At 35.9% G+C, this 16,055-nt stretch overlaps 1 protein-coding gene across 1 annotated transcript; it reads right to left on the bottom strand.

Annotated features, from left to right (window-relative positions):
- Nucleotides 1–2,349: 2,349 nt before the first annotated feature.
- Nucleotides 2,350–15,771, bottom strand: eda2r (ectodysplasin A2 receptor). Its single transcript, XM_079870712.1, has 7 exons — nucleotides 15,565–15,771; nucleotides 13,174–13,264; nucleotides 12,057–12,235; nucleotides 11,810–11,898; nucleotides 8,894–9,061; nucleotides 8,676–8,780; nucleotides 2,350–5,831 (listed from the first exon to the last, which is right to left on the bottom strand). Exons 2-7 carry the CDS (start codon nucleotides 13,255–13,257, stop codon nucleotides 5,359–5,361), a joined length of 1,098 nt encoding a protein of 365 aa, XP_079726838.1. The 5' UTR covers nucleotides 13,258–13,264; nucleotides 15,565–15,771; the 3' UTR covers nucleotides 2,350–5,358.
- Between the last annotated feature and the right edge of the window lie 284 nt (nucleotides 15,772–16,055).

The raw sequence follows: 16,055 nt of genomic DNA, 5'->3' as shown, positions 1-16,055 counted from the left end.
GATTCACAGTAAACCATTTGTTCACCAAGTATCAAAATGACATGAGGTAAACCACATAACCATTTTATTAACCATTTTATTTTAAAATGTAAATTGGCACAAATATCTGAGGAGAAAAGAGATAGAAAGCTTAAATTAGCAGAAGTTTCAGCTAACAGGCACTGGAGTGCTGCTAAATATGAACATTCAGTGTTCACAAATAAACAGATGGCAGTCACATCTTAAAGGGGTGGTATAATGCCCTTTTCACAAGATGTAAAATAAGTATTTGATGTCCCCAGAGTGTGTATGTGAAGTTTTAGATAGTTTTAGATATTTTTATATAGCATGTTAAATTTGTCACCCTTTTTGAGGGTGAGCAAAAACTTGTGCATTTGTCAGTTTGATATATAAAATGTTTAAGGTCAGCCTTTTATTTCTGAAAATTGTCATCACTCAAATAAATGCTTTATACAACAGTAAAATAGATTAGTGACACATTTCCTCCTGTGTAGTGATGCAGTTGCAAACGAAATAAAAATGTGACATTAAAATAATGCGAAAAAAGTAGAAAAACAATTTATTTGAAATATACTAAAACAAAACAATACTGACAACAATATCATCATTGCATTTCCCCCCTAAAATACTGTTCCTAATTCACTGAATAAAAACACTATACGTTCAATTTAACAAATTAGTAAAAGAGCAAAAAAAAAACAAAAAAAACATGAATTTTCTTACTGTTACAATACAACACAGTATGCCACACTGAACACTTATGAGACTCTTTGAAAAAATGAGATAAAAATAAAACCCCGACATAATATGGAGCCCTGCACAACAACAACAAAGAAAGTATATCATCGCCACAATTGAACAATTCGTTCCTACGGGTTACTACATCAGCACGTGCGACTAATTTGGTCTCTCGTTTTAAGTAAACCATGGCTACATTGTAATAATTTGTTACCTTGTTTTAGTTAAATCAAAATGAGGGAACGAATTAGGTGGCCACGATTTAGTAAAACGGGAAAACCAAATCTTAATATCATCTCCCGGGTTAGGTTTTTTTTTTTTTTTTTTTTTATACACAAGATTCACTAAATGATTAGTACAACAAAATGCAGTCAAACTTACAGTATAAAAGATTTTGGCTACAAATATGCAACATATACAGAAAAGGAACTAGCACCATTTAACAGTACAAAAAAAACCTTAATAATGCTTCAAGCATTTAAATGACCTTTAGAAATGAAAAGCATTATTTATCTAAGGTGCAAAAAGAGGAACAATTGCTTTAAATGCCTTTTTGGGTACAGTCCATTTTGAAGAGGTCATCTCGCTGCCTCATTCCCAGCAACTTAAAATGCCAACTCTGAAACTACTCAGGAAATAGGCCTAATAAACTGCAGTGTTTTTGAAGTTCACTTCACTTGAATAAATGAGAAGAATGTATCATTTCGGAATTATATATATATTTTTGTTGCATTAGCTTATAGAATTTATTTTATTTTACATGCATGCTCAAAGCCTATGAAGTGAATAATGGGACTGTTTCAGGGAGTGTCTATTGGAAAATGTTGTGCATGTGCACTTTTTTATAGTCTTTCTGGAAGGCAGTTCGGAATGATCTGGTGTAAGCTCTCAATGTAATGAACCTTCTAACACCTACTAATGATGCTTGATGCCATTGCCAATCAGAGGACTGTGCATATGGTGTAAAAGAAAACCCATATAGGTTCAAATATTCATTGCAATATAATATTTTTGTGGCATCCCATTTGTATCTGTCCACCACGCTACCTCAAACTCAAATGCTGACATAAAAGCTGGCGTCAACCCACACGACAACACTTGATGTGTTAATTCCCATTTGTTTTTACAATAGATCTCAGTCCTCATTTGACTAGCAATCTTCTTCAAAGAACTGTAATGCATGTGTTTTAAGACAGGTTTGCACAAACTGGTTGTTATGGGATTACATTTTGGGTAACGCTTTAGAATAATGTTCCATCATTAATGTATAACTGCACAGGAACAAATGAGTAACACAATATTAACATTCTAGTAACTGCTATTAACTATCAAGAAACTCTGATTAACTAAGTTGAATGTGGTAGTTCACTATTAGCAAATCAGTAACTACTAACCTCCCATAGGACTTATAAGAACTACTATAATACAGGTTCATAATTAATGTGAATAATGCATAATGTATAATTAATTCTAGTGAAGATCATGGTAACCCACTAGTTATGACTCAATTATCAAACCCTTCAGAAGGAATTACTAATTATTTGGAACAGTATTCTAAAGCGAAAAGCATGATAACTCTGACAGAATTCAGTGTAAGCTTTTGAAATTTTTGTAAGGTTTTGGATATTGCTTTTGACGGATTTGGTAATACTTGGGTCATTACTAGTGGGTTACCATGATGTTTACTTTAGAATACTAATCCAAATGCCAAGTAATTCCTTTAGTAGGATGTAGTAACACTTGAGTTATTACTATCCAGAACCTTACAAAAACCTCAAAAGACTACAATGACTTTAATTGCTAGTGAGTTATCATGCTTTTTTTTTGCTTAGAACACTGTTCCGAATAATTAGTAATTCTTTCTGATGGATTTGGTACTTGTGTAATTACTAGTTGGTTACCATGATCTTTACTTTAAAATTAATTATACATTGTGCTTTACACTCATTAATTATGAACCTGTACAGTACATAGTATAGAAGGCTAGTTCTTAGTAATCCTCTGGGAGGTATGAAAAATCAGTAGTTATTGATTGGCTAATTGTGAACTACCTCATTCTACTGAGTGCTATTACTTACTAATTTGTTAATCAGAGTTTCTTGTTAGTTAATAGTAGTTATTAGAATGTTAATATAGTGCATGACTCATTTGTTCCTGTATAGTTACTCTATTCTAGTAGAACTATTCTAAAGTGTTACCAAATTATGTTTTCAGAAGTACCAAAAAGATCTATTCTCTGTGCAGTTCATTTACTGTGTTGGTGGTTGTGTACTTGTAAGGGATGAATTTGTGTAATTGAGTTATTGGATAATATTGTTAAACTGTCTAAATACTAAATCTTGGAAATTTCTCAGTATGTATACAATTACAGAGGTGCTAGATCCTTTATCACACTGACAAAACAATTCAGCTGCACTTTTGCACTGCTGTGAAATAAAAAGACAAGTTGGAAATTGATTGACGTGTGCTGACTTTGCAGGAGTTTTCCTGCAGCGATACCAGGTTAGAGATGCTATGACAGTGCTGAAGAGATGCATTTGACAGTCTCAACAAAGAGTTAATAAAAAACCATCACGTTATTCTTAATTGAAAACAATTTACTGATCAAGCTGAAACACATTACAGTGGAAGGTGAGGGGCGCAAACATTGAGGTCAAGCTTTATTTCAAGCCATATCGCAATAATGCATGATGTGACATGATCCATTTTATTTGCTAGTTAATTTTGCTAATCCATTCAGCCATATCTAAAACCTGAAGCTTTGAGGCATAAAGCTTAAGGTAAGGTCACACAACAACAACTGATGTCCAGAATTCCTTTGCCCTGCATAACTCTTACACAGACTTGTCAGTGAACTGTAATGTACAATAAATTAAAAGCTTTTCATGTTTTGCTGGTTTTTAGTAGTTATGCAGTGCCAAGGCATAATAATGTGACACAGTTTAGGCATAAGTCAGTTGGTTTGCTTTGTTAGCGTACTACCCTTTAGCAAAGCATTAGTTCTGACAGGTCAAGTAGGTCAAGCTCGCATCAGCTGACTCTCAGCTGATCCATGTCTACCTGTAGGAATCTGACGTCTATCACCACATCCATATATACTGTAAGTTCACACCTTCAGAGTTATCAGCAGCTATCGCGTTTCTCAGGAGCTAATTACCCTCCTCCCTCCCCAGCTCCTCCTCTCTTCAGTCAGGATTTGGCATTCTGATTCCCCTGAATCAGACTAAATTCTTGAACTATGTTGTACATTAAAATATTGAATTAATGATATCTGCAACACATTCATGTTGGTTCTGTTCTTTTTACCCTAAGGGGGTTATTGCTGCTCTTACCCATGCTAGGCTGCATGGATGCGCAGGGAGTTCTTGCCCAGAACAGAACGCCAATCCTAACTGTATGCTAATTGTCAATCGTCTTTAACGACAGTGGTCCTGACAGAATTATTTACAAATCCTGTGCAAAAAGTCCAGTCTCTTGGGTTTATGAAGACTTTTATAGCAGGTCTGGTATAGTTAACTGCACACATGAAGCAGTAAACATGTTATGACCAAAGCAGAACATGACCTGCATCATTGAGGTGCAGTACCAGTGTCAGTAGTTTTCAGCTTCAGGAGGTAATGATCCATTTCCTGGACTTTTACTGAAGACAGCAGGAGTGAGCTTTTATTGAACAGAGATATTTTTTTAAGGGTATCAAAATTGAAAGAAATACACCATTCAAAAGTTTGGGGACGGTACGATTTTCGGAATGTTTTTGAAAGAAGTCTCTTATGCTCACCAAGACGGTTACTATTTTAATATATTTTAAAATGTATTTTTTTCCTGTGATGGTATAGCTGGATTTTCAGCATCATTATTCCAGTCTTCAGTGTCACATGATCCTTCAGAAATCATTCAAATATGCTGACTTGGTGCTCAAGAAAAATGTCTTATTATCAATGTTGAATGTTTATTTTTTGATGAATAGAATTTTTGTAACAATATATACAATATGTCTTTACTATCCTTGCTGAATAAAAGTATTAATTTTTTAAAATAGGAAAAACAAATCTTACTGACCCCAAACTTTTGAAGAGTAGAGTAATTCACCTAAAAATGTGAACTTTCCATCATTTACTCACTCTCATGTTGTTCCATCTATTATATTTTCATTGAATTAAAACAATTAAAGCAGCTCTTTTCAATGGATAGAACCAATTCCAGCTCTACATTTTCTTTCGATAATTTCATTTAGATGTACATCCCAATACTTCCATTACACTGCATCTTCAATACATTGACATACAGAATAACTGAATCAATGCACTCTTTATCAAAAGTGTGACTTCTGATAACCGAAGCAAAACAATAGGTAAATAAATGGATAAGTTGTGTCTCCTGCTAATGCCCTTTTGAGCCTAAGCACCTGTTTCTCACATCACAGTGAGATGTCACATCACTCAGGCATCTTAATCTTAATCAGACGTCATTGACTGTCATTAGTTGAGTCATACAGGTTTTAACACACTACTTGAAAGAAATTCACAGGCAGAATTTTTACACAAGTTTGTTTTGAGTGTGTATGTTGCATCTTTGTGTTGCATTACCGTGATCATACATTCGCAGTGATCTCTCTTCACATTAACAATCTCCTTTTCCGCCTTCTCTTCTTTCTCTCTCCAGGTCTCGCAGTATCAGGCCTGAGGGCAGAGTGGAGTCTGAGCCCATACATTGTGGGATATTTCTGGCTATGAAGTCTGAAGTTCTAAATGTCTGGATCTCTGAGGCGATGGAGAGGTGCTGAAGGTCCAGTTCAGTACACTCTACTGGAGCATGAAGCCCCCAGGCTGTCTGCTGCTCTACGGCACAGCAGGGTCTCACTGTAGACTGTCCTCCTGCCAGAGTGAGAATGACATGCTGGCTGTAGAGGGCAGAGTCTAAAGAAGAAACATCATGTGTTTCTGTTGCTTGCATGATGACTCCCGTTGCTGGATCAGTGCAGGCTGAGCTTCGCACCAGAGGAAGAAACTCACACTCATGCAGGCCAAGATCAGAGGTTATCGTGGTGGTGATGTCATCAAGCATGCAGGGGTCCTTCAATGGCAGGCAAGGATCTAACAGGATACAGACCACAAAAGTCAGGCACACAGTCAATGAATCTCTTTCTTTCTCTGATGTTTTTGGGTCACATGACCCAGAGAGGATGTTCTTTTTCCTGACAATGTTAATGTTATCGCATTGGACTAAAACTTACTGACTTTGCTCACACAGTGGTATAACTATATCATTTTTGGGGATAAATTTTGTACTTTGTGGGATTTTTCCCCACCTTGTTACTTGTGGTGTTTCCGGTCAATAATAACCGGCCTACAAAACAAGTGTATAAATCTCTCGTCATGCTATATTATCACCAAATATTGGATTTAATGTTTTTGTCAACTTGTTTTCTTTCAATTAGGACAGGTTTTGTATTTCTTTTTGAAACTGACTGATTGTAGGCCTCATTGATCTGAGCTTATATTGGTCAAAAATTACCATCCATTGAAAATAAGAGAAAAATGTAGTGTTCAGGAGCATGTTCATCATTTTCATACTCACATATGTATATGTGTGCTTGCAAGCATAAAAGCCTCGGATCATAGTAGGTGCAAGAATTAAACTATCGCATTAAACTTGAATTTTCAATGTACTATTGGAATTGATTTCTGGACCTCATAATGTTTTTTTTGTTGTTTTTTTTCCCTACAATTGTTATTACATATCTGATATAGCATTAGCACATTCCCTCCCCCACACACACTCACTTCTGTCCCACCTACTTTGTAAAACAAAGTTACGCCACTGACACACACACACACACACAAACTCACACATTCATGTACACAAACAAATTGTTTTGATTTTTTTTTTCCACAGAGATGAACTTTATCCTCAGATCAATGAGGCCTACGATCAATCACTTAAAATAAATAGAAAAACCTCTCCTAATTGAAAGAAAACAAGTTGACAAGAATATTAAATCCAAAATTTGGTGATAATATAGCATAACGAGAGATTAATAAATGACTGTTTTGTAGGCTGCATGGTCATTTTTGACCAGGAACACCACAAAGTGTGACTTTGTGCCATTTTGTACAACATAAAAGCATTTCAAAACAAACTTCCTGACATTAACCTGACAAACTTCCTTAAACATTAAAGCACACTAGTGTGATAAAAGTGCAATTTTTGTTTCGTATTTTGTTGAATATTGACAACATTATCCACAAATAATGATTTTTCACTCAAAAACTGAGGTGCATAAGCTCAGATCAATGAGGACTATGATCAATCAGTTCCAAAAATAAATACAGAACCTGTCTTAATTGAATGAAAACAAATTGACAAAAAGATTGAATCCAATATTTGGTGATAATACAGTATAACAAGCGATTTACAAGCAATCTTTAAAAGGCTTGTCATTTTTGACTGGGAACACCAAAGTTGTTACAGGGCTTTCAAGGGTAAGTAAGGGTTAAATATACTACTATTATAGTACTATTATAGCATACGCACATATGAATTTGGTGCAATAAACTGCAAAAATAATATAATATAAAACAAGATAAATTTACTTGAGAATCAAAATAAGTCCTGTTTTCAGAAAATATATTGTGAATTAATCTATTTTTTTTACCCATTGGTAAATTATAGGGCTGCATTATACATGCATTATATTGAATTATACTGGATTGCATATATATGTATATATTAGCTAAATAAATGTTAGCCAATACAAAAATGTTTATAGAAAACAGTTGACAATGAATTATAGACAGGAGTCCAATAATAGCAAAACGAATCACTTATTCTAAAAATAATATCAAGTATAAATTAGACGAATCCGACATATAAAGAGGGCTGTGTTAACAGTAAAACGTCCATTATTTAACAAATTTTAAAAACACGGATGGATAATACAAAATGCTTTCTGACATTTTGACAGAAAAAAACACAAGCAAGAACAAAATTGAAACTTAGCCCATCAATCTTCTCTCTGTGTGCGCGCACGTCTGTGTTTGTGAGAGAGAGAGCTTGCGTAGCACTGATACAACGGTACTTTTTTATCCATAAGTAACTAACACGCTAGTTTTCATACAAAATAAATATGTAACATAATTAGGTACTTTAGTTATCATCAACACAATAACGTAACACATGCAGGCTACGTTTCTCAACAGAATGAATAAATAAACGCCTGTTTCTCCAGACTCGCGCTTATCAGTAATCCACAAATAACAGCACTTTCATAATCACTAAGCCATAGCGATTTCAAATTTATTTAGATTTATTGTTCAGCATTACTTGAGCATTTTATAATTTGCATGGCTGAATGATGTCTTCCTCTTATCTGAGTGACCATGAATGATGGAGTATTTTAAGATAATCCATGCCATCAAGATCCGATTAAGTGAACTCAATACAATATTTCAACTTTCCACATCCACCCCAGGCCGTTTACCTTAAGGAGTCAGAAGTACCGTGACTACTGTACTGTCCTCGCTTATGAAATCAGTCAGACAGCGGCCGCGGGAGTGGAAGGGGGATCGAGCGGGATTCTTTATTGGTGTCAAATTTTCAGTCTCTTTTTAATGATAGGCCTAATGCATCTGTCAATCATCCCCGCTTGCTATTTGTGGAATGAACCCAGCGCTATGATTGGTCGAACTCTTCTTCTTTTGCTGTTGCTTGATTTGAGGACTGCGAGTGCACAGAGGCGTCACCAGGTTTTTGCGTAGTTTAGAGTGACAAATCATACCAGCGTACTTTGAGGTCAAAATGCGTATCCGCATGAGGATTGTTTTAAATAGACTGTATCTTTTTCTGAAGGTGATGTTTTGCCATGTGGTGTACAGTATAATAATACGTCGCAGATAGCACTGCAAAGGTTGCAGACACATTGTGTTATACACACTCACTTGATCTGTCCACTTCTGTGTTCTGCATCACTGTGTGTAGGATTGGCATTGGAACCGAGGCAGCATCACTGTCGTGGTGACTGTTGCTGACCGGTGATAAACAACCTGAGAATAGAGTTGAATGAAAAGGTAGTTAAATTTATGTTTTAAGCCACACTCAGTGGATTAGCGGATTTTTTGTGTGAAAATATATTTATTGTGAGTATGTATATTCATACGTTTGCATGTTTTCCTGAGTGAAGACCGTGTCTGGTAGGTGACACACAAAATGGCAAACAGGACAGTTGTTAATACAGCTGTTGCTGCACAAGCGGTCACTATGGAAGAAGCATTTTGGATAGGAGGGGCTGAGGTTTGGACTTTTGCCACACCAATCCCTTCTCCTCCTAAAAAGAGAATAATTAGTTAGAACGCAAACCAAGACCAACTTTCGTTCATAAATTAATTAATTATTTGTGCATTCTTTCTTTTGTGGAACAGCTCAATCAATATTTTGAAGGTTGTATGTTTCAGGTCTTTTACAAACGTCTTTAAATAGTAAAAGTTCATCAGACTGATTAATGTGAATTGTTCAGTTACATTTGTGAATGTCAGAAAACTACTTTTATGGTGCTTTTTTGTCATATTGGCGCTTAATTTATTGTTGTTCATCAAAAATATTCCTTTGTGTTCCACAGAACATCAACCGCATATTGGTAAAGAATGATATGAGAATGTTTTCTTGTCTATAAAGGTATAAAGATAAAGGTTTTGAAAAGGGGTTTTCATAGCAATTCCATCAAAGAACGATTTTTGGTTCTCCAAAGAACCTTTCAGTAAACAGTTCTTAAAAGAGCCCTTTTTTTCTTAGTGTGAAGAACCTTTTAATGATCTAAAGAATTTTTTTTGTCTACTATAAAGAACCTTTTATGGATTAAAAATGTTCCATGGTTGTTAAATGAGCTATCAATGTCAATGAAGAGCTTTTATTTTAAAGACTGTATGCAAACTATTCTTTTAAAACACAATGAACAGATTCCAAAGATTTTAGAACCTGTAAACATCAAGTAAATGGTCTTGAATCAGTAGCTCAGTTAATAGCTCAATGATTCTCACTTTAAATAAACACAACAACTGTAGCTGCCTTATTCTGTTGCCTTCCGTTTCCTCTTTCTAAACGTATCCCTCTTCCTGTTGCTGGCAGTGAATCTGATCAGCAGAATGCTAAAACACCTGTCAATGCATGATGGAGTGAGTTCAGGGAGGATCGACACTCAGTCCATGCTGAGCACTTTCAAAGGGCATTGACTGATCCTTGCTGGATAAATATCTCCACTCTTACTTCACCCGTAATCACATTGAGAGAATAAAGAGAAAAGAGATAATACAGTGAGAAAAGAAGGAGTAAAGATACTGAAGCACAGATAAGATCATGAGAGACAGCATGGAAAGAGTGAGCATGTGCAAGGGTAAAGGATGAAAACATGAAGGAAGTGTGTCTTTAAGCATGAAATTAAAAGGTAAATGTGTATGTAAATATTAACTGTACATTAACAAGGGTTTGTGTTTCAGGATGTGGAAATCTTTCATAATAAACAGTAAGGGATATAGTTCACTAAAATTTTGTAATCGTTTACTCAATCTTAATTAGTTCAAAACCTGTATAACATTCTCTCTCTGATCCTTTCTTCTGTAGAACAGGCAATTTAATAAATATCAGGGTGGGTGAACTCAATTATATAATGGCAGTGAATTTGTGACTCTTTTGCACCAATGCACTAACTCACAGTTAGAATGTCAGCAAAAAACAAACAAAATCATTTTAAAGTCTTCTGATCGGTTTTGCAGAAAAATAACCTGATTTTAAAGCAAGTTAACTGGTAAAACATGGCAGCCGCCATGCACCATAGTTGTGATGGGTGAATTCAAACCCTCTGTGAATTTGTGGCTTTGTTACTTCATCATACTGTTTTGAACCTTTGTTTTGAAACGTTGTGAGATTCTGATGGTTCGCTGGCATTGATCTGATGAACTTATGAACCAGAGTCTAATATATGGTTTTAACTGGTCTCAGTTCAGTTATATAATGTAGGTGCAGTTTTAATGAATTTAGGGAATTTTAATGAATGTGTGCATAATTAAAAAGGGAGAGTTAAAGTTAATTGTTTCTAATTTATTTAGCCAAGTCCTACTTAAAAAAACACCTTATAACACATAACAAACATTTTAAATTAATAAAAGAACACAATTAAAAAACTTCATATTTAATGGTATTTAATGATAAAAACCTTTGTAATTGGTTTGTATAAAAGATGACACTGCATTTTTTTTCCCATGTTAACACTGCATTTACACGTTTTGACCAGCAGGTGTCGCCTGCATGTGGTGTTTTGAGCAAATGAATTAAACCAGTTGCTTCAATAAAATGATTCATTGTATCTGAGTTTTTAAAAGCTTTGTTTCTCCCATCACTATGCATGCCATCACCACACACTCCAGTCCAGTAGGTCACTATGCCATCACCACACACTCCAGTCCAGTAGGTGGCAGAAATGCACCTTTTACGTTGATTTGCCAAATATCATTAAAATATCAAAAGAGTGTAAAGAAGGAAAACAAAATTACATTTCTGCCATTTACAAGGATGGATTAGACGCGCTGGATGGCGTACAGGCAAGCAGTGGTGGCTACCACAATTTTACTGTACGAACGACCTTATTTTCAATGCAGAAATAAGCTATTTTCTGTGAATGTGTGACACTTTGATTCATTAACCACAATTAGTAAATAACTAGCTGGATAGCTTGTGTTTATTTATCAAGAATGTGTTTTTGCTGTTGAGATTATACAAATACTATGTTAACTTTAGGGGATTTCCAAGTTTAACTGTCAGTAAATTGTAATTGGTTGTTAATTTTGAAAGCCTGTGATTGGCTGCAAAATGGAAATGCCGGCCTGTTGAATATGCAGGCGACGGGCGCTGATGCGATCAATGTTTTTTGGGTAAAAGTGTGCAGTCATGAAGCAAATTATTTAGTAATAAAATATTGGAAGTGTAACAGAACTGAACAGAACACAGGGGTGGTCCAGAGTCATGCTTTAACTTGACACAAAGTCATGATGGTGTAAGTTGTACTTTTCAGTATGGTACTCACGGCTACACAGTATGTTTCTGAAAGGGGCGGGGCCACAAGGAAGGCATTCCAAATCTTCTAATCCGTCCAAACGCATTTTGCTGTAGAATCTTCAATCAGAAAAAAAGTAATTTGTACGAAACCAAGATACGAGGGTGTGTGCTTATACTGATTTGGGTGTGAATATGCGTCATAATTATGTGTGGGCTGATAAAAATGTTTCATTAAGGTTATTTTGCACGTGTGTGTGAGTGTGTGTGTGTCTCACCCAGGGAGGCAGTTTCCGCAGACTGCGTTGTCGGAGTGTGTGCAGTGCTTGATTTGGTGTCTGTTAAGTCTGCGGCAGTTCTGGCACAGTGCGCAAGGGTGAGAACCCCAGTCTTCCTTAAACCACCGAAAGTCACACACGCCACATACTGCCGACACACCTACTCCATAACCACAGTCCTAACAGCCCACACGCACACAAACATACTCAGTAACATAATAAGAGCATTGGATATGTCAACACATTTTCTGAGGACACAGCTTTTGTAACCTAGCCCTGTTTGTAAGTCATTTAAGGTCATGTGTAAGCCTCTGGTGGCAGGCATGTCATATTACAGCATATTTAACCACAAATTGGAGCATATTTTTATCAACATGTCTTCTTACATATACCTATATCTTTCTCATAAAACAGCCCAAAAATACACCTTCAAAGATTTAACATAAAAAAATTAAATTCCAATTAATATTAATTTTTATGTCTCCTTACATATAAAATAGTTACGAACAGAAGACAATTGCACTTTGTCTATTTCAACTATTATCTATTGAATTTATTGAATATCTATTGAATATCTTAGATATCAGAAATAAAATAAAGCAAAAAAAAATTTTGTAATCCTTAGGTTGTATTCCCTTTTCTGTCAAGTACAACTAAACCACCAGTCTAACATTTACTACAAACTTGATAAAATAGCCTAAATCAAAAGTGTTCTGTGAACATTTGGCATTATTAACATGTAAAACAGCTTAAACAGCCTATAGTCTTAGTTTCTTCTCCCAGTCTATAGTCAGACAGGGCTTTTGGCTGTCTTTAGGGTGGTTTTTAGCTGGTCAGGCTGGGAGAGCAATAATGGGTCACATATATTAACTGCATAATCAAACGTCAATCAACGATGGTTAATGATGTTGACTGCAGAGGTTTAAAACATGTCAGTTCATCTACAAAGGTTTAAAAAATAAGTGACAATTAATTATGGGTGTTACTTTCTTCATACAGCCCCTGGGCTTCTCAAATGTTGATTACTTTAAAAAAAAAAGAAAAAGTTTAAATGAATTACTTTTCAAACACTTGATACACAGAAGGGGATTTCTCTGGCTCGCTCACACACTCTCACCTCTTTCAGTTCTTGGCCGGGTGGACACTGTGGGCACTTGTGACATTGTCCACTGTGATAATACTCGTCTGTCAAGCAATCCATTCCATATCTAAGAGAAGGAGAGAAAAAGAGTTAGGCTCTTACACATAGGCTTAAATATATATATATGAAAATTACCTATTAATTGTCATTTAAGTGAAATTACTGAACTTAAATATACAAGCTTGATAAAAATGATCATTCTAGAAGAAAATTTCAGATGGCACTTAGAGGCTTTTGCATCTGAACTCTTCATATATATATACACTCACCTAAAGGATTATTAGGAACACCTGTTCAATTTCTCATTAATGCAATTATCTAATCAACCAATCACATGGCAGTTGCTTCAATGCATTTAGGGGTGTGGTCCTGGTCAAGACAATCTCCTGAAAATGCCTTGTTGATGCTAGAGGTCAGAGGAGAATGGGCCGACTGATTCAAGCTGATAGAAGAGCAACTTTGACTGAAATAACCACTCGTTACAACCGAGGTATGCAGCAAAGCATTTGTGAAGCCACAACACGCACAACCTTGAGGCGGATTGGCTACAACAGCAGAAGACCCCACCGGGTACCAAATAGGAAAAAGAGGCTACAATTTGCACGAGCTCACCAAAATTGGACAGTTGAAGACTGGAAAAATGTTGCCTGGTCTGATGAGTCTCGATTTCTGTTGAGACATTCAGATGGTAATCGTTTGAATTTGGCGTAAACAGAATGAGAACATGGATCCATCATGCCTTGTTACCACTGTGCAGGCTGGTGGTGGTGGTGTAATGGTGTGGGGGATGTTTTCTTGGCACACTTTAGGCCCCTTAGTGCCAATTGGGCATCGTTTAAATGCCACGGCCTACCTGAGCATTGTTTCTGACCATGTCCATCTCTTTATGACCACCATGTACCCATCCTCTGATGGCTACTTCCAGCAGGATAATGCACCATGTCACAAAGCTCGAATCATTTCAAATTGGTTTCTTGAACATGACAATGAGTTCACTGTACTAAAATGGCCCCCACAGTCACCAGATCTCAACCCAATAGAGCATCTTTGGGATGTGGTGGAACGGGAGCTTCGTGCCCTGGATGTGCATCCCACAAATCTCCATCAACTGCAAGATGCTATCCTATCAATATGGGCCAACATTTCTAAAGAATGCTTTCAGCACCTTTTTGAATCAATGCCACGTAGAATTAAGGCAGTTCTGAAGGCGAAAGGGGGTCAAACACAGTATTAGTATGGTGTTCCTAATAATCCTTTAGGTGAGTGTGTATATATATATATATATATATATATATATAGAGAGAGAGAGAGAGAGAGAGAGAGAGGTATATTACCCTCTATATTTATTACTATAATGGAATATGGTTATTAGTTGTAAAATATACAGGCACCAATACAGTATGCCATCCCATAATACCTGAAGCATTGACACAATATTTCTTTACATCCAATTTCTGGCAACCACAGCTGACAGTTTTTTAACATGATTGTTTTACAGTGTAGTTTAACGGTTTGTAATTGTTTTAAAACGTTTTAAATTCCACCATATTTTTTTACATACAGGATTAAGTAATCAATAAAAATTTACTTAAAACTACAAGCTCAGTTAAATTTGATCAAGATATGAATTAAATCTTATACTTATGAATTCATTTATATTATTTGTATTATTATTAAATGTAGGCTACATATTACATTTAGGCTAACTGTTTAACTGTAACATTAAAGGGTAGTTTTAGATATAATATTTCTAGTTCACAAATGGATTAAACATTTTTTTTAAGTAAAAACAAACATTGTAAACAATTACTTGAACAGAATCTGCCAAAACTAATTGGGAGTAATAATTTCACAGTCCATATTTATAAGTGAAAAAAGCACGAATTGAAACTGACAAAGTTTTAGAACAGACTTTGTTTAAAAAATAAAATTTTTAATTATTGTGCTTTATCCATTGTTTATATCCACTATTTTACGCATAGGATATTAGCCTATTTGGGTATGCAAATTTTTACATTAAAAGTTGGGGTGAGGAAATCGTTTCTCTAGTTTCATGCAATAGGCTATAGTCAGCTATTTACGCTCATTTCAATAATAAAGATTTATGTCCATCCACTTTCATCCATTCTGAAACCGAGAACACAGAGACACAGATCAAGAGGGAGCGCATATTTAGGTGCCATCTAAAACAAAAATACCTCCTTTAAATGATCTGTTGGGAATAATTTTCCCGAGGCTTAAAATACAAGAAAGCTGGTCAAACCGAACTACGTAAGTAGGGCGTACTGCTACGATTCAAAAGTAGAGAGCAGTGTACCAGCTACATCATGAATCTCTGTAAAGTCACGTAGTTACATCCACACTTACATTACAGCAGGGGCAACAACGCGCAGCAGTCACTTAATTCTCTGTCCCATTGGAGTTACCGTCTCCTGTGGCTTTGGGTAAGTTCGGTCCAGTTTAGCTTGTGTTTTAAGTTGTTGAAGTTGTTGACTGGCACACACTTGCCCAGTGCGCTACAGTGGGCTGCGTGCGGGGACACACAGGCATGTCCCGACATGTTCTCACTGCTGTGACTGAAATCCGCTGCAGAAGAAGCAGGGATGCGCGTGAGAAATGAGCTTGAATGGAAATGATCAAAATGATTTCTCGGAATTTCTCGGAGGACTGAATCTCAAATAAAAACGATACCCTAATTTATATCTCGTTTATTTGTAACGAGGCACAGTCAACGTGTTCTAAGAGCTTTTACACAGTTTTAAGAAGCAATTTCATGGCTTCTTTCGCTGCAGCAAACCCTTATGAACGCAAGGTGGCGATAATGAATTTATTTGGAGTCATACGACCTTACAAGACTT

Source organism: Squalius cephalus, assembly GCF_949319135.1.
Source record: "Squalius cephalus genome assembly, chromosome: 5".
Taxonomy (NCBI): Eukaryota; Metazoa; Chordata; class Actinopteri; order Cypriniformes; family Leuciscidae; genus Squalius; species Squalius cephalus.
Note: the sequence above shows the minus strand (reverse complement) of the source record. Positions and strands in the feature narration are given on the sequence as shown.

Coding starts and splice junctions, on each gene's coding strand:
- eda2r (XM_079870712.1), bottom strand. CDS start 13,257: ATGGATTGCTTGACAGACGAGTATTATCACAGTGGACAATGTCACAAG. Junction 11,899..12,056: donor TGCGGAAACTGCCTCCCTGG/GTGAGACACACA, acceptor TTCTGATTGAAG/ATTCTACAGCAAAATGCGTT. Junction 8,781..8,893: donor ACTCAGGAAAACATGCAAAC/GTATGAATATAC, acceptor CTCTATTCTCAG/GTTGTTTATCACCGGTCAGC.